Source organism: Theropithecus gelada, chromosome 13, assembly GCF_003255815.1.
Source record: "Theropithecus gelada isolate Dixy chromosome 13, Tgel_1.0, whole genome shotgun sequence".
In the NCBI taxonomy this organism is placed as follows: Eukaryota; Metazoa; Chordata; class Mammalia; order Primates; family Cercopithecidae; genus Theropithecus; species Theropithecus gelada.
In genome coordinates, this window is record NC_037681.1 from 105,927,405 (window position 1) to 105,955,139 (window position 27,735).

Sequence of the window (27,735 nt, forward strand, 5' to 3'; positions counted from 1 at the left end):
ACAGCCACAACATGGACAGAACCCCAGCAGCATGTGTGGCATCCAGGTACCTGTACAAAAATAGGTACAAAAATACCTATTCTTTTTTTTTTTCAGTTCGCTTTGGCCTTTAGAGGGGCAGCCCAGAGCCAAGGGAAGGCAGGGTCAACACTTGTTTTGTCTTTGAATCCCCAAAATTAGAAAGAGTGCCTCGCCTACACTGAGTTCTTAAGAAACGTGTCCCAAATAAAAAGTGGCCATAAAAGGAAAGACAGCTCAAGTCCTGAGCAGGCCTGTGCCCAGGGGGAAACAGAGCTGAAGTCTGCGCCTAGGAGCTCAGGAGCTTCACAGCCAGCCATTCAGGTACAAAGTGGATTTGATTTTCTACTCTGGTCAAAAAAATCAGAAACTAAAGGGATGTCCAACATGAAAAAAACACTGCAGAAGACACTCCTGAGAGAGCTAAGAACCCACCCAGACTTCTAATTTATGAAGACACTGTCCACGTACAACATCTGTATTGACGCCTATGTGAAAGCCGGGACATGGTCTATCCGAGGAATAGATTTGTCAGGCTCCCAGGGTATCAACAGTAACTGCAGCACTTCAGCCCAACCATGCCTAAGAACAGGAAATAATACATCGCAATGTTGGGAAAGAACATAAAAAAGCAAAAGAGTGGCATTAAAAGCAAATTGCTCGCAAAAGGTTAGACTTCATGTGAATCTTAAGAGGCAAGTCTATATTACATAGCTCTTAGAAAGGCTCTATTCAACCTTTTTTTTTTTTTTTTTTTTTTTTTTGTCTTTTTGAGATGGAATCTCACTCTGATGCCCAGGCTGGAGTGCAGTGGTGCAATCTCGGCTCACTGCAACCTCCGCCTTCTGAGTTCAAGTGATTCTCCTGCCTCAGCCTCCCAAGTAGCTGGGACTACAGGCACCTGCCACCACGCCTGGCTAATTTTTTGTATTTTTAGTAGAGACTGGGTTTCACCGTGTTAGCCAGGATGGTCACAATCTCCTGACTAGAAGGGGAAGAGTTCTCTTTCAGAGAGTTCACATATTTTTCCTAGGCCTTCATTTTAAACCAAAACTATCAAGGAAAAATAGGATGTCAGGATCTCCATCTTCAAGCAACTTCCAAATCAGTCATGGAAAATGTGGAAAAGTCATCTATGAGCATCATAGTCAATTTTTTAAAAAAATGTGACCTCCTGCTTTTATTGAAATTTATGATGAGGAAGCCAGAATCCCTAAGCCAATTACTCCTCTAAGTGTGGCAGTTGGCAGCACTCAGTGTATATAGGTGCACCTGACAGCAATAACTTCAAAAGAAGAATGTGTGTTCAGAGTTCCGAGCTAAGGAATCCAGGAGTGGCCAACCCAGAGATTCATTCCTTATCTATAAGGAACATCCGAACCCCTGGTCCATCCTGTGGAACATGGACCACACGAGGGATTGAGGCCCTTTGCTTTGAGTTAAATGAGGATGGCCATGTAGGAGCAGGTGTTAAGTGAAGGTGATTTATCAACTGCATGTTTTTTACAAGCGATTGGGATTCTCCTGTCCAGCCCACTGCCACTGGATCACCCTGTAAGTCAGTCCTCTCAATAAACCCTGTGTCTCATTTGCTCGCTCTGGGTCTCTTCTTCCACCTTTTGAACCTAGTGCCATCCCCACTGAAATCAACAGGGGTCCCACATGACACTCAGAGGCAGAGCTGGATTAGAAAGAGGAGATCTGAGAGCCGAGGCCTGTCGTGCACTAACTCTTTCTGTGACCCCACGCCGGCCCACCCTCTGCCTCCAGATGGGCCTCTCCCAGGTTATTCCAGCAGGAAACCATCCCCAGTGACCTCTGCTGGCTGACCCCCCACACTCTTGCCTTAGCCTCTAGGAACAGAGACCTCCTAGCCTCAAGGGTTGTTCTTAAGACCCACGACACTGATGTAAGAATGTGCAGAAACCTGCAAAGTACAAAACAAGATACCATATGGTATCCCCGGGATCCTCTCCCTTAGGCCTGGCAGGCCAACCCATCCTCAAAGAATCTGACCCCTTCCTCCACAGGAGTCTTCCTCAGGCCAGCTAGCACCTCCCCAGCTCTCACCCCTCCAGCATCCACCTAGCCCTTAATAACCACAGGCTGAGAGAGGTGGCATCCTTCTAGGAATTTGCCCTTCCTCCTCAGCCAGACCACAGGGCTCCTGGGGAGCGGGGCTGCCTCCACCACTCCACTCTGCCCTGGACCTTTCCAGAGAATCATCCTGGAGCCATTTGTTTCTTGTATTAGGCGACCGACCAAACTAAAGACAACTTGCTCCAAAGAACAAAGTCCCCATCTTCTCCAACACCCCAAAACTGTAACTCAAGAATTGCAGTTTCATACAATCTGGAAGTATGTCCACTGAGCCCAAACCACTACTGAAGGTTGCACTGTGGGGGAAAAAGGGGGGCTTTTCAGCAGAGAGAGTGAGTTGTTAGGGTACTGAAGAGCAAGAACTGGCAGTAACCATCCTACTGGAAAGTACAAAGGAGTGACAGCCAAAAAGGCAAATATGAAACATGTTAGTGCCATCTATTGGCAGGAGTAAACAGTAACAAAGAAGTGACGCTTTGCACAGTCTCAATTCAGATAAGACCTCAGCATCAACTCTGGGGTTTGCAAAAGGACTTTTACATCCAATTAACTGCCTCTTAGGATGTTGAAAGCCTAAAGATGCAGGCTTTGCATGTGGAAAGCAGAGGGAAACTCCAGAACTGTTGGCCACATTCATGTTCACTTAAGGATATGACAAAAAAGAGCCCAAGCCAAGATGTGACTGGGTCCTAAAGGACAGATTCCAATGCAGGAGACCAGAGCTTTCACAGATTCCCGTCCCACCCACCATGACATCCAATCCATTGGTGGGGAAGTGGACAGGAGAGTCCTATGCTTAGATGGGCAGAGCAGGCATTGCAATTCCCCATGCCTAGAGCCTATCCATAGATGCCTGGTGATGTATGAACATGGAGATGGGATTTAGCAAGACCGTTTCTCTAGGGGAACCCACCTGTGCAGACAGAGGGGAAGTGAGACACCACCCTGCTGAGCCCACTCCACTGAACCTTCAGGTCTAAGCTATGTGCTTTCTTCACATAGGGAATGCCAATGCAGCTGGCAGTACCAAGCAGGCATGAACTTTATGTGAAGGAGAACAGGAGTCATAACTTGATTTGATACTGAGGGGCAAGGATGATGTCTGCCCTGAGATGACCAGATCAAATCCAGGCATCCATGTCAGGGTCCTGTTGCCAGACTTCAGTTAGATTCAGGGACCTACACCCCACAAACCAAGAGCCACAAGGCCTACAGGGGCCAGGCAGATGAGTTAAAAGAAGTCAAGAGGGCTAGGCGAAAGGCAACAGGGAGGAGTGGGGACCCCAGACAAACTGGAAAGACACTATTGGCCCCGTCTAAAGGGGGCAGCCAGTGCTCAGTCCAGCCAACTGCTGCTATGTGGGAGCATGGCCCCAGTACTCCAGATCCTCTGAGGGCTCAAGAGAATCCAGGCTGTTCTTCATATGATATTTCTCAATTTTTAAATATTGTCAACTTAGTCATTAAAAAAGAAAAGAAAATATGCTAACCACATAAAACAGAACTGCGAGCCAGATTCAGCCCATATGCCTCTTATTTGCAACCTCTGCTAGCCCTTCTGTTTTATGCTTTTGTCCTCTTTTCCTTTAACTTCTTTGAAAAAATCTTTGTCTATGGGAAACCAAGAAGAAAAACAATTTCCCTATGCAAAATCAATGATTCCACTCATCTTGAGAAGTTTCAAAGTTAAATATAAAATTATCAGTGAGGGCCGGGCGCGGTGGCTCAAGCCTGTAATCCCAGCACTTTGGGAGGCCGAGACGGGCGGATCATGAGGTCAGGAGATCGAGACCATCCTGGCTAATACGGTGAAACCCCGTCTCTACTAAAAAATACAAAAAACTAGCCGGGCGAAGTGGCGGGTGCCTGTAGTCCCAGCTACTTGGGAGGCTGAGGCAGGAGAATGGCATGAACCCGAGAGGAGGAGCTTGCAGTGAGCTGAGATCCGGCCACTGCACTCCAGCCTGGGTGACAGAGCAAGACTCCGTCTCAAAAAAAAAAAAAAAAAAAAAAAAAAATTATCAGTGAGGACTGTCTCATAGTAGGCACTGTATATTCACTCCCTTCTGCTTATATCTTATAATATTTATGAAGTGCTTTCCAATTTCCTGCTTTTATTTGCTTCTGATAACAGGATGGTAGGGCAAGTATTATTATCCCATTGGAAAGATGAGGAAACTAAAGTTCGGAGAAGTTAAGTGATGGCTGAAAGTCCTACACTGAGGCCAGGCGTGGTGGCTCACGCCTGTAATCGCAGCACTTTGGGAGACTGTGGCAGGAAGATCGCTTGAGGCCAAAAGTTCAAGACCAGCCTGGCCAACGTGGTGAAATCCCATCTCTACTAAAAATACAAAAATCAGCCAGGTGTGGTGGCAGGTGCCTGTAATCCCAGACAGGAAGATCGCTTGAACCTGGGAGGCAGAGGCTACAGTGAGCTGAGATGGCGCCATTATACTCCAGCCTGGGCAATAAAGTGAGACACTGTCTCAAAAAAAAAAAAAAAAAAAAAAAAAAAGTCATTGAGCTGTATACTCAGGTTGTATTTTACTGTTTATCTCTAGAAAGGAAACACGGGGAAGTTACATGAAAAAAAAGACTCTTAAGAACAAGTCAGGCTTTCCTCCTAAATTTAAACAACTCTACCTTGCTAGCTTAACCTCAAGGTCTTACAAGAAATTAGTTTATACATGTTAAACAACTATATAAACCCTAAGAATGTGTTATAAAATCAACATGACACTGTAGTCTATAATTATTGTGCTCTAAAATAACGCTGAAATATGTTATCTTAAGAGACAGTGTTGCACCCCTTCCTTCAGAGATACATTGCTTGAGCTAACATTTTACTTCCAAGTCTTTTTTTCCCCAATTGGGAGTACGAAAGAAGGCTTTGGCTCAGATTTAAATGCTCACCAATTTCAAACCCATTCGGTCAAAATCAATAAGCCTTCAAATCAAAGCCCCTTTCTTTTTGAAAATATTATATTAAATGCAGACATTGAAAAGGTTATAACATTGGCTCTTTGGGTTTCCATAATAATGCAAGAACATTTTTCCCAGGAGATCAATGCAGACAATTAATAATGATCCTTTATCTTATCTATAAATCTTAGTGTGCCAAACAAATACTATAGCATATAGAATAGCATCTGAGTACTTATTAATATTATAGAATTTTAGCAAGATAAATTCCCTAAAGATATCATTTTTTTTTTTTTTTTTTTTGAGACGGAGTCTCGCTCTGTCGCCCAGGCTGGAATGCAGTGGCCGGATCTCAGCTCACTGCAAGCTCCGCCTCCCGGGTTTACGCCATTCTCCTGCCTCAGCCTCCCGGGTAGCTGGGACTACAGGCGCCGCCACCTCGCCCGGCTAGTTTTTTTTTTTGTATTTTTTTAGTAGAGACGGGGTTTCACCGTGTTAGCCAGGATGGTCTCGATCTCCTGACCTCGTGATCCGCCCGTCTCGGCCTCCCAAAGTGCTGGGATTACAGGCTTGAGCCACCGCGCCCGGCAAAGATATCATTATCAACTCAGAAACATTATTTTTAGGCTGTTACATGTCCTTACAGCTTTTAAATAACCACTTTAGTTGAGTATGTCAAGATCTGCTAAGGCTGAGCTATTTGGATTAACAGTAATCTCAAATTCTGAGGAACAAAACCTCAAGGCAACCCAATGAGAACATTTAGAAAACAAGATCACTTTATTTCATATTGCAAAGCTCCCACTGGTCTCCAGAAGTATCTAATGCACTTTAAACAACTTTCATGGAAACAACTAAACCACAGCACTTTAATAAAGTATTACTTATAAGAATTGAAGAACTAACTTCTTGAACATTCACCTAAATTCCAATGCCCTAGGGTAGGATCCTTAAACCATGGGTAAGGGGAGCATAACTCTGCCTAGGAAAGGAACCGTCCTGGGGCAGTGCCCTGAAGAGGGACAGTAGTGACCTCAAAGAGACTGCTGTCACCTAAAACAGCAATGGCCAGTATCATATTCAAACCAGGCCATGCCCTGTGACAACCAGTGTGGCATCCACATGTCCACAACCTCTCAAAGCATCTTTTTAATGAAGGATCTGAACTAAAATGCATTTAAAAGCACACAGTGTGGGCCAGGCACAGTGGCTCACACCTGTAATCCCAGTACTTTGGGAGGCCAATGCAGGTGGATCACTTGAGGTCAGGCATTCAAGACCAGCCTGGCCAATATGGCAAAACCCTGTCTCTACTAAAAATACAAAAAGTAGTTGGGCATGGTAGCACACACCTGTAATCTCAGCTACTAGGGAGTCTGAGGCAGCAGAATTGCTTGAATCCAGAGGGCAGAGGTTGCAGTGAGCTGAGATGGCACCACTGCACTCCTGCCTGGGTAACAGAGTGAGACTCTGTCTCAAAAAAAACAAAAACAAAAAAAAAAGCAAGCACACAGTATTTGTTGTAATGATAAGAAAAAACAAGATTTTCTTTCTTGGCAATACTCAAATAAGTGATATAACTGACCACGTGGCTTATTTTCTAACCTCCAGAAAAGCATTTTTGAGCAAAGACAATTTCTAGACAAGCTGTGCCCGTGGTCCATCACCTGCCCTGAAACTCAGCAGATTCACCCATACAACCAAACACCACCAAGTCTTTTATGCAAAGAGAGTCTTACCTGTGAAAAGTTCAACCCATTCAATGGATGGCACTGCTCTTCCACCTTTTCCACTGCCCCAGTCTGTTTCCTCAGCCGCTCAGCCTCCTGGGCAAGGAACAGGTCTAAGACGGGCACCCCACGGGACTTAATGTCCACTTCAGTAAGGGAGTTGACCATAAGCATCACCCAGACAGGCCTCTTGCGCTCCCAGTTTCCGGCAATGGCATTGAAGAGGTAGTCTGCGTAGAGTCCCTTGCCGCGCTGGTCTGGGGTCATCCACAAGGGCATCATGAGCTTGACATACTCCAGGTGGCGCTTGAGGCGGCAGTAGATGTCCTTGGGGAGCACATCTTGGAGGTTCTTGCCCTGTGGCAGCATCTGACAGCTGGTGAGAGCTGAGATCGTATAGGGGTCTGTGAGGTCCAACTCAAAGTACACAGTGCTGCTCTGCAGGAAAGCCTCCTTAGAGTTGTCGGGGATGAAGTCCCAAACTCGGGTGTATGGGACATGGATCGTGCCAAAGAAGTAAGATGGCGGGTCTCGCTTAATGGTCCACAAGAAGGAATTCAACTCACTTTGCTGAAAAGAAAAAAGGCAACATCAAGGTATAATACGGGGGAGAGGGGAGGGGGGAGGTCAGGAACCTGTGAGAGGAAATGAATTAGTCACATTTCAAGAGAAAATATATCAAACTAGAATTTAGACTTTTGAGTCCATGTAGATTCACCTGCCAGGACAATCCATGTCTTAAATAGACAGGAGCAAATTATGAAATCAGGGGCTCATTAGGACTCTAGTTTCAACCTTGGCTATACGTCGGGATCACCAGGGGAGCTTTAAAAGAAGCATCTCTGAGTCCTACCTCCAGAAATTCTGATCTGATTGGTCTGGGATGAGACCCACCTTTTCAATCAAAAGGGGATGGGACCCCCCTTTTCAATCAAAATGTTGATTCCAAGATGAGAAAGCAATAGCAGTCACCAGTTTTGAGTTTGTGCCATGCCTGCCCTAGCAATGAACTGGGCAAGAGTTAAAGAAGTGAGTCTCAGGGGCCTCCAAGGATATACCTGATACCATCTAAGAGACACCTGAGAAGCCCATTCATTGTCTCCCAGGCAGACCGGATGGTCCCGCTCCTTCAGATTTTAAAACCAACATCCCCAAAGGCAGAGGCTTCCACTCTGGCTATGCACTGGAATCACCCACAAAGCTTTTCAAAGTCCAATGCCTGGATCCACCCCAGACCAATCACATCAGAATCTCTGGAGGTGGAACTCAGAAATGCTACTTTTTGGTTTTTTTTGAGACAGAGTCTCGCTCTGTTGCCCAGGCTGTGTGGTGCAATCCAAACTCACTTCACTGCAACCTCAGCCTCCCAGATTCAAGCAGTTCTCCTGCCTCAGCCTCCTGAGTAGCTGGGATTACAGGCGCTCGCCACCACACCCAGTTAATTTTTGTATTTTTAGTACAGATGGGGTTTTACCATATTGGCCAGGCTGGTCTCAAACTCCTGACTTTGTGATCCGCCCACCTCAGCCTCCCAAAGTGCTGGAATTACAGGCGTAAGCCACCGCGCCCGGCCACAGAGATGCTACTTTTAAAGCTCCCCTGGTGATCCCAATGTACAGCCAAGGATGAAACTAGAGTCCTAATGAGTCCCTGATTTCATAGTTTGCTCCCGTCCCTTTAGGACGTGGATCGCATTTCTTTCTCTCACAAAGCCTTCAGGTTCGGTCACAGAGATCTGGATGGTCTCTGCTGGATAGATTCTCTCCAAGCTGTTGCACATGCTGAGCAGTGGTGCATGTTCATCTGAGGCCAGGCCATTTCACTCCTGGCCCCTGAGTGTCTCCCAACCTCAACAACTGGCATTTATAACATATCTGCTTATTAAGATGCACTGTACAAAGAAGTGCAGTGCTCAAGGAATTCAGGTGTAAGTGGCAGGCATACTAGTGACAAGAACAATGTATCAAGAAAGCTAGAAATGTGAAGATCCAGGTTTACAGAAAAAAAAAAGAAATATATATATATATATATATATATTTCGGCGGGGCATGGTGACTCACACCTGTAATTCCAGTACTTTAGAGGCTGAGGCGGGCAGATCACTTGAGCTCAGGGGTCTGAGACCAGCCTGGGCAACACAGCAAAACCCTGTCTCTACAAAAAATACCAAAATTAGTCGGGCATGGTGGTGCATGCCTGTAGTCCCAGCTACTCAAGAGGCTGAGGTGGATTGCTTGAGCCCAGGAGGTTGAGGCTGCAGATCGCACTACTGTGCTTCAACCTGGGCTACAGAATGAGACTTTATCTCAGAAAAAGAAAGAAAGAGAGAGAGAAGGAAGGACTGGAGGGAGGGAGGGAGAAAGAAATATTTGGAACATATTCACTTTACTAAAGGGTTTGACTTCAGCCTTTTAAGTAACATGCTTCCCTTGGATTATGAAGTTTCAATCTACAAGCAATTCTCATTATTCATGGTAGTTATATTTTATAAAGTTGCCACAAACACAAAATTAGCAAATACTAAACTGTTGTTCCTAAGGGAAACAAAAGGTTAAGTTCCTATTTATAACATTTTCATCAACTGATCAAAACCTAGCCTTGTTTCATGTGTGCTTCTATTGAAAGGCACCTTATTGGCCCGGCACGGTAGCTTACGCCTGTAATCCCAGCACTTTGGGAGGCCAAGGCAGGTGGATTGCCTGAGCTCAGGAGTTCATGACCAGCCTCGGCAACATGGTAAAATCCCGTCTCTACTAAAATACAAAAAATTAGCCAGGCGTGGTGGTGGGCGCCTGTAGTCCCAGCTAGTTGGGAGGCTGAGGCAGGAGAATTGCTTGAACCTAGGAGGCGGAGGTTGCAGTGAGCAGAGATAGCGCCACTGCACTCCAGCCTGGGGGACAGAGCGAGACTCCATCTCAAAAAAACAAATTTTAGGCCGAGCATAGTGGCTGATGCCTATAATCCCAGCACTTTGGGAGGCCGAGTAGGGTGGATCACTTGAGGTCAGGAGTTCGAGCCTGTCCAACATGATGAAACTCCACCTCTACTAAAAATACAAAAATTAGCTGGGCATGGTGGCGCGTGCCTGTAGTGTCAGCTACTCTACTTGGGAGGCTGAGTTAGGAGAATTGCTTGAACCAGGAGGCGGAGGTTTCAGTGAGCTGAGATCCCACCACTGCATTCCAGCCTGGGCAACAGAGCAAGACACAGTCTCAAAAAAGAAAAAAAAAATTTTAAAAACCATTGATTGTTGAAGTAATATTAAGAGATGAATCACCTACAGGGTCCCCATCCCCTAGGCATCCTCTTATGCAGTAATAAGGGTCCCTGGGGTTATTTAAATACTTCAAAAACGAAATGGAAACTGTACGTCTACCAAGAACGTCTGCTAAGGCGAATTAAGCAATCAAATGTCTCACTGTTGGTTAGAATTAGATCAACAGGGTAGAAGACACTGGGTAACTGTAATAGATGCTAATCAAAAGCTGAGATTGACAGTTATGTCTTTGGTTAATTGTAAACAGGTAACAATTATTACCTACAAAAAGGTAGAAGCAGCCTTCGAAGAGTAATATTAGTTTATTTGTTCATGTAGAGGTCTGGCTCGTGAAATGTCTGGGGACCACTGGCCTATATAAGAGATCTAACTGCACAACTTCCAGGCAGTCTACCCAAGAACTTCTACATGGTTTCCAACTGGGAGACACAGCAAACAAGCTGAAATGTTATGATTAAAGCCATGGGCACCTGATTCATCTATCAGGACACCATCATGTTAAACAAATATATTCCCAGGAAAACCAAACCCATACTGCAGGATAATGGAGGGGTGGGATGCACTCTGGTTCAGTTTTGGTTCGGTTTTAATCCAATACACTTAATCTGCCTAAGGCCCCCATCCAACCTCAAAATACCTGCATTTCTCTTCAGAAGCAGTCTGTTCAATATGCATCTATTTTCATTTTATTATTTATTCATTGTTGCCTTTTCAACTATTACTGGTCTAGAAATAAGGTCACTGTATGATCTTTTCACTGAAAACTGCTTAAATGTAAAACACACACACACTCACACATATGTCTGGCCTCTAGCCGTGCAATGACAGTACCGATGCTAACAGCAGCTGTTCGCTGTGTGCCAGTCTCCACCCAAACATTGTGCATGGACTTTCCCACTGCCTGCATTCAACACAATTATTTCTGCTGAGCCTACCATGTGCCAGACACTGTTCTAGGCACTGAGAATACAGCAGTGAGGGACACACAGGGCCCTGTTGGTGCTAATTGCTGTGGAGAACATGTAAGCCGGCTTGAAGTCTTTCATCTTGGAGGAGGCCAAGATGTAACTTTCTTCTGGTTTCCCAAATCTGGGTTCATCAGCCACGAGCCGCCTCCACCATGCCACCTAAGTTGGACCCTAATGAGATCAAAGTCGTACACCTGAGTTGCACTGGGGGTGAAGTCAATGCCTCGTCTGTGCTGGCCCCCAACATCAGCCCCCCTGCTTCTGTCTCCAAAAAAGATTGGTGATGACATTGCCAAGCCAACCAGTGACTGGAGGGGTCTGAGGACTACAGGGAAACTGACCATTCAGAACAGACAGGCCCAGATTGAGGTGGTACCTTCTGCTTCTGCCCAGATCATCAAAGCCTTCAAGGAACCACCAAGAGACAGAAAGAAACAGGATAACATTAAACACAGTGGAAATATCACTTTTGATGAGGTTGTCAACGTTGCTCAACAGATGCAGCACCAATCTTTAGCCAGAGAACTCTCTGGAACCATTAAAGAGATCCTGGGGACTTCCCAGTCTGTGGGCTGAATCTTGATGGCTGCCACACTCATGACATCATAGGTGACATCAACAATGGTGCAGCGGAATGCCCAGCTAGTTAAGGAGCACAAAGGAAAACATTTCTATAAAGGATCATTTGACAACAAAAACCACAAAAAGAACGTGTAAGCCAGAAAACGGACAGTGAGTACTGTGGCACAGGGTTGCAGGGGTGATTTTAAGTAGGGGGACCAGAAAAGTCACTGTCTAGAAAGACATCTAAGCCTTGCCATGAAGGAGACAAGGGGCCCACTAAGGGGATATCTAAGAGAAGAGCATTCCCTCCAGAAGGCAGAAACAGCAGTGCAAAGGCCCTGAGGCAGGGAGGGCCTCCATGTACTGGAAGACCGGCAAAGAGGCCAGCACGACTGAAAGGGATAGCTGAAGAGGAAAGCAGGAGGCAGAGGTCAGAGAGGTGAGTAAGGCCAAGCCATGCAGGGTCGGTGGGCCCGTGGAAAAGCCCCAGGAAGAGTTCAGGCTTTCAACTGAGTCAAATGGGAGCTAGTCCAGGTTTTTGAGAGAGGAGTGACATCAGCTGACAGTGTGTTCAAAGGATCACCCTGGAGGCTGGGATGAATAGAGGGATGAGGGCAGACACAAGTAGGTCAGTTAGGACATTACCAAAATAATCAAAGCGGGAGTGACAGGATTGATGGAAATGATCAAACTCCAGATGTAGTCTAGAAAACAGGATTTGCCGGCCAGTACGGTGCCTCATGCCTATAATCCCAACACTTTGGGAAGCTTGATCCCGAAAGTTTGAGACCAGCCTGGACAACATAGCAAGACCCTGTCTCTACAAAAAATTTAAAAATTAGCCAGGCATGGTGGCAGGCGCCTCTGGTCCCAGCTACTTAGGAGGTTGAGGTAGGAAGATGGTTTGAGCCTGGGAGGATGAGGCTGCAGTGAGCTATGATCACACCACTGCACTCCAGCCTGGGCAACAGAGTGAGACCCTATCTCAAAATTTAAAAAAAAGAAAAAAGAGAAAACAGAACTTGCTGATGAAAGGATGAGGTTATCATTTCCAGGGGAAGGTCAGAAATTTGGTTTTGGATCTGTGCAGTTGACATGTCAAGCACACAACCTAGTGCCAAAGTCCAGCTGGTAGGTGAATATGTAAGTCTGGAGCTTGGGAGAGGCCTGGGCCAGAGATAAAGATGAGGGCATCATCACCACGTAGATGGTCTCTAAAGCCATGGGACTAGATAAGGTCTGCAACAGGATGTCCACAGGAGAAAAGTTCTAGGAATAGACTCAGGGCCCTCTCACCCTAATAAGTCTGGGGAAAGAAGAGCAGCTAGCAAGGGAGAATGAGAAGTGGCCAGCAAGGTTGCTGGGAAAATCAGAAGAGTAGGAGGCCGATTGAAGAAAGTACTTCAAGGAGCAGAAAGTAAGCAAGTGGGTTAAATGTGAATGGTAGGCCAAATAAATCAAGAATTTGAGAACTGACCTCTGGATTGAGCACCACTGAAGTCACTAGGGACCCAGACAAGAATAGTTTGAGTGGTATGGTGGGAGCAAAAATAGGTCCTGTGCTAAGTGGTGGACAGGTAGGCTGGCTCCTGAGTCCAGGCTTTTAAACACCATATTTATGCAGCCTTAACATGCAATAGACTTTACTTGTTATTCAGAGTCATATCTTTTTTCAGTTAATACCCTGCTAGTTGCACTGTTGCTCAGGAGTGCCACCTGACTCCAAATCTAGAAAGGCTCTGTCCAGCTCACCTTCCCAATCCCAGATGATTGCCCAGGTAAATGCCACACTGACCTTGTTACATCCTCAGGTGCCACCTTTCCTGTCTTCTCTTTTCAAGTTAACACAAGTCAGGGACTTTTCTGGTTTTTTTATGCCAAGGGCTATATCTTATTCACCTTCATGTTCCCAAATACTGAAATACTTGCCATATACTACTACATAGGAGCTCAAAAAGAGTTTTTTTAAAGAAATGAATCTTACCATGTACAACTTCTTCAATACCTACAGTTCTGTTCTGACAAGCAGGGCACCCAGACTCCCATTGTGTGCATCAATAACCATTCCTGTTGAACACTGATCCTGCCCCACCAGACACGTCTTCGGCAGGGCACAGGCTGAAAGAAGAGTCTTCAGGACTCTTCTTTACCTTACCTTGCCCACTGGCGAGCCCCCGGACCCTTGCACTTACTGTACTGGTGCAACTGCCTCTGCCTCTCTCATATGGATATCCTCAGGGTAGGGCTATTTATCTCTACAATAAAACAAACAAACAAACAAAAAAAAACAGGAAAAAAACCTTCACTACTCCATTTCACTGTTAAAATACATGGCAATTAGAAGAAGCCATAGATTTTAACATTAGGATGGTTTAAAAGAAAATAAAACTGAACCACTATTAACATGTCCCTTCTACCTTGTTACAACTGTTCCCAGAAGGAAAAGACAGCCGGGCATGGTGGCTCATGCCTGCAATCCCAAGATTTTGGGAAGCTGAGGCAGGAAGACCATTTGAGGCCTGGAGTTCAAGGTTACAGTGCGCTATGATCACAACACTGCACTCCATCCTGGGTGACAGAGCAGGACTCTGTCTCAAAAAAAAGAAAAGAAAAAAGAGAGAGAAAACATAGCCATGGGTGACTGAGACATAGAAGCTACAAGCTTCTGAATCAAACTGAGATTTTAACAGACACCTGTGTAGTCCATCCAATGAAAAAGAACAAGGCAAAATGACAACTGTGTATTGCAGGCTAACTCCATAACACCCAGCACCCCCTCAGCTCCTCCCATCCTAGCATCACCGGACCTGCAATAACTGCACTTTTCCAAGATTACTCTTCAGCAGACCAGCCACAATGAAGCTGGCTTTACATTTTCCTTTTCATTCAACAGATATTTGTTGAGCATCTGCTATGGCCAGGCATTCTTCTGGATACTGGGGATGCAGAGGCAAATAAAACAGACAAAAATCCCTACCCTTATGAAGATGACTCAGGGGAAGGGGTAGCAATAAACAAAATTTTTTATCAGATGGTGATTAAGTGCTATAAATAAAAATAAAGCAGGGAAGGCAGATGGTAGTGGTGGCAGCGGTTGATATCACCTTTACGAGAGTAATCAGGAAGAAACCATTGAGAGACACTTGAGCCAAAGCCAGATGGAGGTAAGGGAGCAAGCCTGTGGATAAATGAGGGGAGAACTTTCCAGGGGGAAGAAAGAGCAAGTATAAAAGGCATCAGGCCAGGCACGATGGCTCACAACTATAATCCCAGCACTTTGGGAGGCCAAGGCGGGTCAATCATGAGGTCAGGAGTTCGAGACCAGCCTGGTCAAGATGGTGAAATCCCATCTCTACTAAAAATGTAAAAATTAGCCAGGTGCAAGTGGTGGACGGCTGTAATCCCAGCAACTCAGGAGGCTAAGGCAGAAGAATCACTTGAAACGGGGAGGCTGAGGTTGCAGTGAGCCAAGATCATGCCACTGCACTCTAGCCTGGGTGACAGAGCAACACTCAAAAAAAATAAAATAAAATAAAATAAATTAAAAAAAAAAAAGACATTAGGCAGGAATAGGAAAGAATACTAAGAGTTCTGTTATGATAAGAAAAGAGACTCAACCTGCGTGGTGCTCAGGGTAAACCCTGCAGTGTCTAGGGGCCAATTTGGGCTCAGAAGACCTCTCTAATGATTAACCAACCATGAAAACCAAACCAGCTCTCAAGCCTACAATCCTGCAGACTCCTATAAGGGCTGCTGCACTGGATTGGAGACTGGATCCCAGGACTTCCCCTCTAGAATCTCAAGACCCCAACCCACTGAGGGACCCAACCACAATGCCCTTACAGCATGTAGGTCAGACATACAGCATGTGTGGCACTGATTGGCCTTCCCAGTTCCGCAGGGGGTAAGACAGAGTTTGCCCACAGAATAGAACAGCGATTCTCAAAGTATGGTCCAAGGACCTGTGGGTGTGCCGAAGAGCCTTTCAGGGAGTCTATAAGGTCAAAATTGTTTTCACAAAACTAAAATATTTTCCTTTCACCGTCATTTTCTCACAAGGTACTGTAGAATTTGCTGGAGGCTACACGTGTGTAATGAGGTCACTGCTCTGATGGCTAATGGAATGTGTGCTATGTTGTGTTTTATTAATATCTCCATTAATTCACATAAAGTAAAAGTCTTTGAGGTTTTCAATACTTTTTTTTTTTTTGGATATAGGGTCTCGCTCTTTCACCCAAGCTGGAGTGCAGCGGTGCAGTCACATCTCACTGTAGCCTCCACCTCCCAGGCTCAAGGTTTCCTCCCACCTCAGCCTCTGGAGTAACTGGTACTGCAGGCACATGTCCCCACGCTGGTAAATTTTTTTTGGGTTTTTTTTGTAGAGGCGAGGGTCTCCCCATGTTGCCCAGGTTGGTCTGCAACTCCTGGGCTCAAGAGATCCATCACCTTAGCCTTCCAAAGTGCTGGGATTACAGGAGTGAGCCACCATGCCGGGCTTCTTTGATAATTTTTTGTAATGTGAAGGAGTCCTGAGACCAAAAGGTAGGACAACCGATGGACTAAAGGACTCTTAAAGACAGATTCTAAAGGAGAGAAATCTTATCCTGACTCACTCGTCATAATTACCCGTTGGTAATAGGTTTTGCAGAAGTGAAAGACATCGTGCTTTCTTGTGAGGAGATGGACTCCTGCCTTGTCTAACAAGCATGAAGCGGCCACTCCGCAACAGAGTTTGAAACCATACCTGGTGCAGACTCCCCTCTCCAGCTGCTACGCTTCCTGCCTTGGTAGAGGGCTGTCCGCAGACTCGAGACACCTTAGAGAGGTGAACACCGTGCGTCTTCCCAGCCAGCCCCGAGCTCCAGGATCGGCTGTATTTGGCCGTCCTCTGCTTTGCGGCAGTTGGGATGAGGAATAGAATTGCGAATGGCCAGGGGTAGAGGCAGACCGGGGAGCTGCGCAGGTGTCATCAAAGATTGGCGGACCTCTAAATTCCAGCCCCACTCCCCCCACCCCCAAACCCCCAAACCCCCGCGTCGCGGGCGCACCAGAAGGATAAGCCTGGCATGGCCCTCCCCAGAGCCAGGGACGCACAGAGATCAAACCCACCGGAACAAATGCTCGAAATTCAACCTATGCCGCACTCAGAAGAGAGGGACTCGAGAACCACAGAAAATTATAAGGGTAGGAAAACTGATCAGAGAAGGAGATATTCATCTGGAAAGAGCTCCAGCCTCGGAGACGCAAGACCTGTCCGCTATAGAGCTATGTGGACTCGGGCAGGTCACTGGACCTCCCTTGCCTGGGTTTCCCTCACCTGCAAAACGCTGATGCGAACATCTAAAGCGCCCGGCTGGACACGCAAGGCTCAGGCAGTGGTCACTCCACGAACGCACTCTGTGACCTGGAGCACACAGGTCCCCCGCTGAGTGTCAGTTTCCCAGATCCGTAAAACAAGGGAAATGGCTTCAACTCCCTAAAGTCCCTTCTAACTCAGGCACTGAACATATAAAGGTTAAACCAAGCAGCTGCAGGGCGCTGTTAATATTTTGATAAGAGCAGGTGAAATTAAACTCTTAAGGAAGAGAGGGAAGAAGAAACTTCAAATAAATGTGCCCAAGTTACTGCTCCGCTACGCCCTAGCGGATCGGTCCCCCGAAAGCTCGCGACAATGGCTGGCAAGACCCCAGGGGCCCTCCCGGACGCCCTTGGGCTGGCGGAGGGCAAAGGCCAGGGCACTGAGTCCCTTGGAGCCTGCTGGCCGCGCCCCTGCGGGAAAGGGGAACCCGAGGGCGCGGAAAGGCGCGCGAGCAAGGAGCGCCGCGGTGCTAGGTGAAAGCCCAGCTGCGGAAGTCGGCTCGGGGTCCGAAAGCGCTGCTTCGCGGGGTTCGGAGGGAAACCATCCCAAGGAGGTGCAGAGAGGCCACCTCTCCAGCACCCGACGCGCGTCTTACTTGGGGCTTGAGCTCGCAGTTGGCGGCTCCAGGCGCCCCGCGCCGCTGAGCTGCGCCCGTGGGCAGGAGGCAGAGGGTCTGCAGCAGGAACCAGCTCCAGGGACTCATCCTCCTCACGGCGGCTCCGAGGCCCGGAACGCAGAGGGAAGGAGTAGGGCAGCAGTGGCCGGCCGCCCGCCCTGGCTAGCCGGAGCCGCGGGGCCGCCTCCGGGCGGGGCTGGGGTGAGCCCGGCAGCGGCGGCCACGTGGGGCCGGGCCCCGACCTCCCTCCCCCCACCCCAACCCCGCAGGTCAGCCCCGCGCCTAGGCTGCCGCGGAGTCCCGAACCGCGTTTCTCCCGCCCAAACCCTGCCGGGGCCGCAGCCCACCTCGTGTGACCGCAAGAGGGGAAAAGTGAAGTTCCAGCGCTGTCCTAAATTCAACCTAAAATCACATTGGTTCCCGCGTTTACGTCTGTGCTTGTGCTGCCAATTTTGAGGGGAGGGTGCCTCTTGATTGAAACAGGCAGACAAAATAAACAAATGAAAGGCTATCTATAAAGGACAATTCATTTAAACAAAGGAAATCTCATGGAAGTTTTGAAAATCCAGGACCACAAAAGCCTGCACTCCATTAAGAGCCCTCTTAAGGGATTTTTGGGAATAATATTAAGGATGTTAACACCAAACTCAGAGGATTGCTACAAGGATTAAAAAAGGAAATTTATGAGAAAACCTTGATTGGCGAACATAGCAGGCCTGCAAACTGCAGTCGCTCCATTTCGGCTCCAAAGCCCCACTGAGGATTTTTCACAGCATTGGTCCATCAGGAAGAAAAAAAATTATAAAAGCAAGTAGTTGTGCCCCGCCTGCCGCACCTCCTACCCATGCCTGAGCGCACTTTACCACCACCTTTTAAAGTCCAGAATTCTGCACGATTAACTTCGGAGTGGTGTTCGCAGGGGCATTTGTTGCAATGGTCTTTAATTGTTTTAAGTCGCTGTCCATTTTGAGAATCTGATAACTGGACGATCTCCTAGGGAAAAAGAAAAAAAAGCGGGGGGCAGATTTGCATACAATGCGGGGAGAGGTTTTCTGAAGCCGGTTTCCAGCTTTCCAGTAAAGAATCCCTGGCTTTGAAGAGCCAAGTCTTTCGAGCTTTAACTCCACCAGCAGTTACGGTTCAGATGTTTTTGTAAAATCGCTAACTTTTTTCTAAGTTTGAGTGGGGATTTGCCTTCTGGAATTGACTGTCTCCTGTCTTCAGACGACTGCCCCATGTCAGCCCGGCGGCGATCATTAGTCTCCGGGCCAACCCAGGACGCTGCTCTTTGGCGTTTTCAGGCGCCAGCGCTGCCACCTGCTGGCAAAAACGTTCTCTTTCGGTTGTGAGGGGGAAAAGCAAAAAGCATCAAGAACTTAAGTTGCCCTGAGCTAAGATCACACCACTGCACTCCAGCCTGGGCCACACAGTGAGACCCTGTCTCATATTTAAAAAAATAAAAAGAAAGAAAGAAAACCTCGAAAGGATGTAATTACCTATTATTTCATGTTCTCTCTCCCACTCCAAATGTATCAATCTGTGTGAACAGAGAGTAGCCCAGCTCTCTCTGACCACACAAAACATAGCTGAATTTGTTCATTTTCTCCTATTGTTTGTCTCTCTTTTATTTTGTTGGTTTCTGCTCTTACCTTTGTTAGTTCCTTCTGTTTGTTTACTTTTGGGTTTACGTTGCTTTTTTTCTGCCTTCTTAAGGTGGTACCTTAAGACACTGACTTTAAGCCTTCTTGCTTTTGTAATATAAGCATTTAAAGCTATAAATTTCCCTATAAGCACTGCTTTAGCTACATCACCCGAATTTTGAAAAACTGTATTTCATTATCTTTCATTATCTACTTTCCCTGGTGATTTTCTTCTTTGCCCGTGGATTATTTAGAAGTAGGTTGATTTCCAAATTATGGAATTTTCCTAAATATTAGGTTGGTGCAAAAGTAATTGTGCTTTTTGCAATATCAATAGATTTATAATCCAATTCCATTGTATTCCATTGTAATCAGAAAACATACTCTGTATGATTTTGATTATTTGGAATTCATTGGGACTTGTTTTATGGCTCAGCATATGGTCAGATACTGAGTATGAAATATCATCCACATCCAAAGTACCTAGATAATTTTGTTTGGTTCTGACATTTTTTAAATGAAGTGGGGTTTTTTTCGTTTTGTTTTGTTTTTGTTTTTTCTCTTAGCCAGACCCGTCATCAAGTAGGATTTATTCTGTAAGACACTCGGTGTCCAAACATCCTGTAGAATCACATCTACTCTACTTACATTGCTTCCACAGACATTCCAAAGTCCACTATCATCCCATAGTGCTGACCCAGACCAGGCTGACATGGCCTGGTCCTCACTTGCCTCATACAGACATCTGGGTTGCAGGCCTTTCTGCCTTTCCCTTCCTGGTTAGGAAGGAGATGTTAAATGTACCTATGACCTCTCTGCCTATCTGCAGAGTTTCTGGATCAAGTTCAGCTCCTTAACTTGAGCTTTGTTACTGGACCATACCTCTGGCCACCCATTGCCAGAGCCCTGAATTGCTTCTGAACCTTCCCCTGGTCCTTTCTCTTTCCCATTTCATGTATGGTTGATATCCTTGGCAACTCTCTCGTATTAGTCCATTTTGTGCTGCTATAGAAGAATACCACAGACTGGGTCATTTATAAAGAGCAGAAATGTATTTCCTTACAGTTTTGGAGGCTGGAAAATCTGAGACCAAGGTGTCTGGCATCTGGCAAGGGCCTCCTTACTGCATCACCCCATTGTGGAAGGTGAGAGGACAAGAGAGCGAGAAAGACAGAGGAATCAAGATTGAGAGCTAAAGTCAGCTTCAAGCCATTCATGAGGTCGTGAGGGTGAAGGCCTCCAATGATGCCCCCGCTCCCAACAATGTTGCATTAGGGATTAAGTTTCCAACACATGCTTTTGGAGGACACTTTCAAAGCATAGCATCCCCTTAGGTCCACCTACTCTTAAGTGCTTCTTTTGTGCCCCTAGTAATGACTTTCTGAATTTACACAAACCTATGATGCTTATCCCCTTCATAGCAGTACCTGAGAAAATTATACTGTGGATACCTTTTTGCTCTTTCCCCAAAATCAGATTTACCCTAAAAAATAAAGTTTTCAAAGTATGCAGAGGATTTGCTACGGCTTCAGCAACACCTCTGTGCCTTCACCTGGCCTTTTTCTACCTGGCTTCACTGACCTGCAGCCATCCACGGATTTTCCAAGGCGGTCAGGACATCACAGGTGTGGTGACAGGTCTCCTTGGTTGTCCCTCCTGATATTCACACGTATATTTCATGCCCTGTCCTTTACTGTAACCAGAACCTGAGACTTGCTTCTAACAATGAAATGTGGCAAAGGTTATGGGCTGTGCTGTGATTACTTGTACATGACAACTTAAACATATAGTGCTAGTCTTCTAAAGTCTCTCTCTCCATTGCTGTCTTTAGATAAGCAAGTTGCCATGAGTCCTACAGCCATGAAGACATGAATTCTGCCAACAACCTAAGTGAGCTCAGGAGCAGATCCCTCTCCAGTTGAACCTCCGATGAGAATCCAGTCCTAGCCAACAACACCCTGACTGTAGCCTTGTGAGACCCCAAGCAGAGGACTCAATTAAGCTATGTCTACACTCCTGATCCAAAGCAACTGGGAAAATAAATGTGTGCTGCTTTAAGCCACCGAGTTTGTGGTAATTTGTTGCAGCAGCAATAGATAACTAATACACCAGGGGAAGCGGGATGTGAAGCACTTCCTCAGGAGTTCCAGCATGGCGCTCAACCAGCAGGCTGTGTCCGTCCTCAAGGTGACCAGTTGAAGACCTAAGCTGATGGAAGTGTGGAAACACCTACTCCCTCCACTGCCAGGTGTGCAGGCTCCGTGCATTCTTGGAAAGGGACTGAATGCTGCCACACTCCCTCAGCCACCTAGTGTTGGCACAAGAATTTCTAAGTAGGGAACAGTGGCAATTTTGCAGCACACTGCTCGTATCATATTGTGAAAAAGAGAAAACATCCCTGGACAACTGGGAGCTGGTCTGGTTTTATCAGTGGGGCCTTGGTGTTGCTACAAGCTGCCCTGGCACCCACAGCTGAGTCATGGTGTTCTCCTGTTGAACACAAACAATTTCACAGAGCATCAACATCAGACAAGGCCACTCTGTGATGAATGAAGATGAAAGCAAGACCCCTCCATAATCACATCTCAACACAGACAAAACATGAACATTTGGCCAAGTCACAAGAAAGGATGTCCAGTCATCCGCCTCTTCTGACTAAGGAGTGACAGCTGCTCCTTTACCAAGGCCAACTTTCACCTCCATTCATTTCTCCCACCTCATAGATGAGATATGTGAAGATTCTATTTGGGGATGAATTATGATCCCCCAAAATTCATACATTAATGCCCTAATCCCTCGTGCTTCAGAATGTGACTGTATTTAGAGATAAAGTCTTTAAGGAGATGATTAAGTTAAAATGAGACTGTAAGGATGGGCCCTAATCCAATCTGACTGGTGTCCTTATAAAAAGAGGAAATTTGAGCCAGGCGTGGTAGCTCTCACCTGTAATCATAGCACTCTGGGAGGCCAAGGCAGAAGGATGGCTTGAGCCCAGGAGTTAGAGATCAGCTTGGGCAACAAAGGGAGACACTGTCTCTACAAAAAAAAAAAAAAATTAGCCTGGCATGGTGGCACACGAATGGGGTCCCAGCTACTTAGGAGACTGAGGCTGGAGGATCCCTTGTGCCTGGGAGATCAAGAAGACTACAGTGAAACATGATCTCCACTGCACTTCAGCCTGGGCAACAGACTGAGGCCCTGTCTCAAAAAAAAAGAAGAGAACAGCAGGGACATCCACACACGGAGGGGCAACCATGTGAGTACACAGAAAGAAGGCAGTCATCTGCAAGCCAAGGAGCAAGGCCTCAGGAGAAAAGACCTGCCAACACTTTGATCTCAGACTTGCAGCATCCAGAACTATAAGAAAATTAATTTCTGGGCCAGGCACGGTGGCTCACACCTGTAATCCCAGCACTTTGGGAGCCCAAGGCAGGCAGGTCACATGAGGTCAGGAGTCCAAGAATAGCCTGGCCAACACGGTGAAACCCCATCTCTACTAAAAATACAAAACTTATCCAGGTGTAGTGGCATGCACCTGTAATCCCAGCTACTCGGGAGGCTGAGGCAGGAAAATCACTTGAACCCGGGAGGCAGAGGTTACGGTGAGCCGAGATTGCACCACTGCACTCCAGCCTGGGCAACAGAGCAAGACTGTCTCAAAAAAAAGAAAAGAAATTTCTGTTGTTTAAGCTGCCCAGTCTGGGGTATTTTTTATGGCATCCCAAGCTGACTAATACTTGATAGCACCCAACCCAGAGCAAAGCCCCACTTCCTTGAACCCTCCCCCAAATCACCTGACAAGTCCAAATCCTGTAACAAGCCCCCCTAACACCTTCTTCCTGATATGCCCTACTGTTCCCCCAAATATGAGAAAATTTGGACACACAAAAGACACACATCTAGAGAATTCTCCCTCATTGCAAACAGCAATAAATCCAACTAATGCAATTTTGAGTGTGTCCCTGGTGGTCTATGGCTGAAGGGCATTGTTAATTGTATGTCTACTTGGAGTGACGTTGGCCAGCCCCCACACCATCCTTGTGCTTCCACTGATCTTCTATCAGACCTCGTGGAGGGAGACCTACTGAAATTGGCACCTGCCCATCTCTTCTCCCATTCCTCCTTTCCTGCCCCTCCCCTCCCTGCAAACCACATGGTGACACTATACTAGGTAAATGCTCATTTGCTCCTAGAAGCCTGATGCAATGCTGGTGCCTGTACAGAGGAGTCCTGACAGAAAAAGCTTCATGATATGTCGAGATGAATTAGGGCCTCCCAGGAGGGCACAGGAAAAAAGAATGGGTGTTCACTCTTCAGCTAGCTTCAGGCTTTTGCCTCGCTATCTGGGAGACACCCGCAGAAGGAAAGAGCTGAATTGCTGGACATTGGAAGAAAAAGGGTTTTTTACCAGAGAGGGGCAGAAGGGTGAAGAAGCTAGAGGCAAGGAGACTGGAGACAACCATTAAGGGGGAAGACAGCAGAGATATTGACAAGGGGGTTTTGTGATGGCTTACTGTTGAAAATTTTCAAAAAATTTCCAGTGATATTTAAAGTACACACCATTCCTTTAGAGGTGGGTTTTAGACCTCTGACAGTTGGCATATGGCTTCACTGTGGGCACAGAGAAGAGAGAAGGCCTTCCAAAGGGGGCCCAGCCACACTTAAGGGACAATGAGCTAAACGTTTAGTTTTCACTGTGAGTAAACAAGTAAACAAAACTATGAACTTTTTCTAAAAGTGACCTGAATGATCAGCGAGTTCTTACAAGACAGGGGAGTGATTGTTCTATAAAACCTTCAAAAGCTCTAACTTGCATCCAGACACGGTGACTCACACCTGTAATCCCAGCATTCTGGGAGGACAAGGCGGGCAGATCACCTGAGTTCAGGAGTTTGAGACCAGCCTGGCCAACATGGCGAAACCCCGCCTCTACTAAAAATACAAAAAAAAAAAAATTAGCTGTGCGTGGTGGCGCATGCCTGTAATCCCAGCTACTCAGGAGGCTGAGGCGGGAGAATGGCTTGAACTCGGGAGGCAGAAGTTGCAGTGAGCCAAGATCGCACCATTGCACTCCAGCCTGGGTGACAGAGCGAGAATCCATTTCACCAAAAAAAAAAAAAAAAAAAAAAAAAACAAAGTTCTAATTTGCTACCCAAGCATATTTGGTGGTGTGTGTTTGTTTGTTTTTGGAACAAAGTTTCGCTCTTGTTGCCCAGGCTGGAGCGCAATGGTGCGATCTTGTCTCACTGCAACCTCTGCCTCCCGGGTTCAAGTGATTCTCCTGCCTCAGCCTCCTGAGTAGCTGGGATTACAGGCGCCTGCCACTTCTGACTTCAGGTGATCCACCCGCCTCAGCTTCCCAAAGTGCTGGGATTACAGGCATGAGCCACCTCGCCCGGCCATGGTGTGCACTATTTTTTATCCTTAGGGGATCCTGCATCTTTTCTAGAAACTGTTTCATTCATTTATACAACACCTTTATCAAATACCTGAACAGTTCAGTGCCAAGTGAGGGTTTATAAAGATGAATGTGGCCGGGTGCAGTGGCTAACGCCTGTAATCCCAACACTTTGGGAGGCCAAGGCAGGCAGATCACCTAAGGTCAGGAGTTAGAGACCAGCCTGGACAACACGGTGAAACCCTGTCTCTACTAAAAATGCAAAAATTAGCCGGGTGTGGCAGTGTACGCCTGTAGTCCAAGCTACTCAGGAGGCTGAGGCAGGAGAATAGCTTGAACCCAGAAGGCAGAGGTTGCATTGAGCCGAGATCATGCCACTGTACTCCAGCCTGGGCAACAAAGTGAGACTCTATCTCAAAAAAAAAAAGTGACTGTGACAGGCATGACTCCTCGCCCCCCGGAGCTTCCTCTCAAGAGCCATTATCCCTGGTTGCATACTAGAATCACCTGGAGAGCTTTTAAAATTACCAAAACCTGGGCCTCACCCTGATTAATTAACTCAGAATTTCTGGGCAGTGTGGCCCCAGCATCAGCTTCTTTAAAGCTGCCCTGGTATTTCGAATATGCAGCCAAGATTGAGAGACAGATAGAAATTTCACAAAAAAGGAAATTACAGGATGGTAGTGTGGGTGGTGTGATGAGGGTCCATGACAGGACAGCCCATGACCCCACCGTCATTCTACGGAGAGTCTCCACAGGAATGTCATCTAAACAGAAACCTCAGATCTGAGTAAGAGTTAACCAGAAAGCAGCATTCCAGCGAGAAAGAACAGCAGAGACAAAGGCCTTGAGGCATGAGAGAGAGTTCACTGCTTTCATGGAATTCAGTCTTGTTGCACATAGACCAAGGCAGGTAAGGGTAAGCCAGAGAGATAGCAGGAGCTGGAGGTGAAAGGCCCCAGAGCTGAGATGAGGAGTTTGGCCCATATCTTGAAGACGTGGCAGAGCCATCAAAGTGTTTTAAGCAGAGGAATTGTGTAATCATACATACACTTTAGAGAGATCACTCAGACAGCAGCACGGAAGGGAAACTGGAAAAAGTGAAAGCGGAAGTGGTAAGACAGTGAGGGGACACGATAGGGACCTGCACTAGGCTCTGGCGGGGGTCAAAGAGAAGCACTATCATAAAAGTAAAATCCACCGCACTTGGAGGTTAATTGGATGTAGGGAAGAGGGAGAACAAGAAACTTTCCGGAATTAGCACCCAGAAAGGGCCTCTAGACCACACCCTTTGGCCTCAACTACACAGCCACAGTGCTGGTGGTGATGGAGGGTGAATATTCATAAGACCCCCAGTTACATCAGCGTTTCAATGGTCCTTCAGGCAACAAGAGAAGCAGGGGGAAAGGGAGTCTATCTCTCACTTCCTCCAAGATTAGGAACATCAGGTTCTTCTAGACCCCCAAACTCTTTTACCCCAGCCTCCCCCTGAAGTTTCTATAACTCCCACTGTCCTCTAGTCTTGCCTACCTTTAGTAGAGTATCACCATCTCAGGCAGTTTCCTTTTGTTCTGAGCACTGTGAAAAGGACTGGGGTCCCGGAAGCATGCAGAACTAGGGTCCCATCTTGTCTCTGCCACTTACTAGCTGTGTGATCTTAGGTAAGTCACATAACATCTCTGAACTTTATCTTCTTCATCTGCAAAATGGAAATCAGAATATTTGTCTTGCAGGGATGTTGTAAAGACTGTAACTAACGTAATATATAAAGAGCCAAGCAGAATATATAAAAATTGACAAAAGATAATACACATAATGTAGAAAGCTCCTAATTTTTTTTTTTTTTTTTTTTTTTTTTTTTTTTTTTTTTTTGAGACAGAGTCTCGCTTAGTCGCCCAGGCTGGAGTGCAGTGGCCCGATCTCGGCTCACTGCAAGCTCCGCCTCCCGGGTTCACGCCATTCTCCTGCCTCAGCCTCCCGAGTAGCTGGGACTACAGGCACCCGCCGCCTCGCCCGGCTAATTTTTTGCATTTTTAGTAGAGACGGGGTTTCACCGTGTTAGCCAGGATGGTCTCGATCTCCTGACCTCATGATCCGCCCGCCTCGGCCTCCCAAAGTGCTGGGATTACAGGCGTGAGCCACCGCGCCCGGCAAAAGCTCCTAATTTTTAAAAAAGAGAAAGAAAAAGGGTTATCAGGCTATTTGAGAAATCAGCAAAGATCGTAAAAAGACAACAAGAGGGAAAGGAGTAAGAGGAGAAAGAAAAGGGAGGGAAGAAGAAAATGAGGGAAAGAAGGAGAAATATAATAGTGCATGAAGAAATGAAAAAATACTCACTAGCTAATCAAATAAAAGCAAATTAATACTGGCGATGGATAACGATGATAGCCTGACAATGTGAATGTACTTAATAGCACTGAATTGAACACTTAAAAATGATTAAAATGGTAAATTTTATGTTATGTATATTTTACCACAATTTTTTAAATAAAATAATGTTTAAAAGCAAATGAAAACAAGTAGGTACATTTCCACCTCTCAAACTGGCAAAAATAGAAGCATGGCAATATCCAATAGGAAAGTAAAAGCTTTTTGTTTTGTTTTGTTTTGATTTTTTTGTTTGTTTGTTTTTTGTTTTTTGTTTTTTGTTTTTTGTTTTTTGTTTTTGAGACCAAGTCTCACTCTGTTGCCCAGGCTGGAGTTCAGTGGTGTGATCTCGGCTCACTGCAACCTCCCCCTCCCGGGTTCAAGCGATTCTCATGCCTCAGCCTCCCAAGTAGTTGAGACTACAGGTGTGAGCCAACATGCCCGGCTAATTTTTGTATTTTTAGTAGAGACGAGGTTTCACCATGTTGGCCAGGCTGGTCTCAAACTCCTGACCTCAGGTGATCCTGAAGACAAAAGAAGGCAAAAGAGTACAATGAGCCCATATATAAATATCACTCAGCTTTTGAAGGACATAGTAACAGCTCCAGAACTAGGATTCCATGGAACACAGTTTGGGAATCACCGTCCTAGGTCGATGTAGATGGCTCCTCCAGCATTTGATCAGAACACGGTAAGGGCCATTCAGGTGGTACCCCAGAGAGATCAGACTAGGTGCACAGAGGAAGAAGAGACAGCATATAGGGAGAGCAGAAGGG

At 46.4% G+C, this 27,735-nt stretch overlaps 1 protein-coding gene and 1 pseudogene across 2 annotated transcripts in view; one reads left to right on the forward strand and one right to left on the reverse strand.

Moving 5' to 3' along the window:
* Positions 1 to 17,852, reverse strand: part of TRABD2A (TraB domain containing 2A) — a 58,054-nt gene extending 40,202 nt beyond the window's left edge. For both annotated transcript variants that reach the window (XM_025405653.1, XM_025405652.1), the window contains exons 1-2: positions 17,534 to 17,852; positions 6,780 to 7,340 (exon numbers count right to left, since the gene is read on the reverse strand). In XM_025405653.1, the coding sequence (XP_025261438.1) occupies positions 6,780 to 7,340; positions 17,534 to 17,641 (669 nt within the window). In that variant the 5' untranslated portion in view covers positions 17,642 to 17,852. The remainder of the gene's footprint in view (positions 1 to 6,779; positions 7,341 to 17,533) is intronic.
* Positions 11,093 to 11,665, forward strand: LOC112636907 (annotated as a pseudogene).
* Positions 17,853 to 27,735: the final 9,883 nt, after the last annotated feature.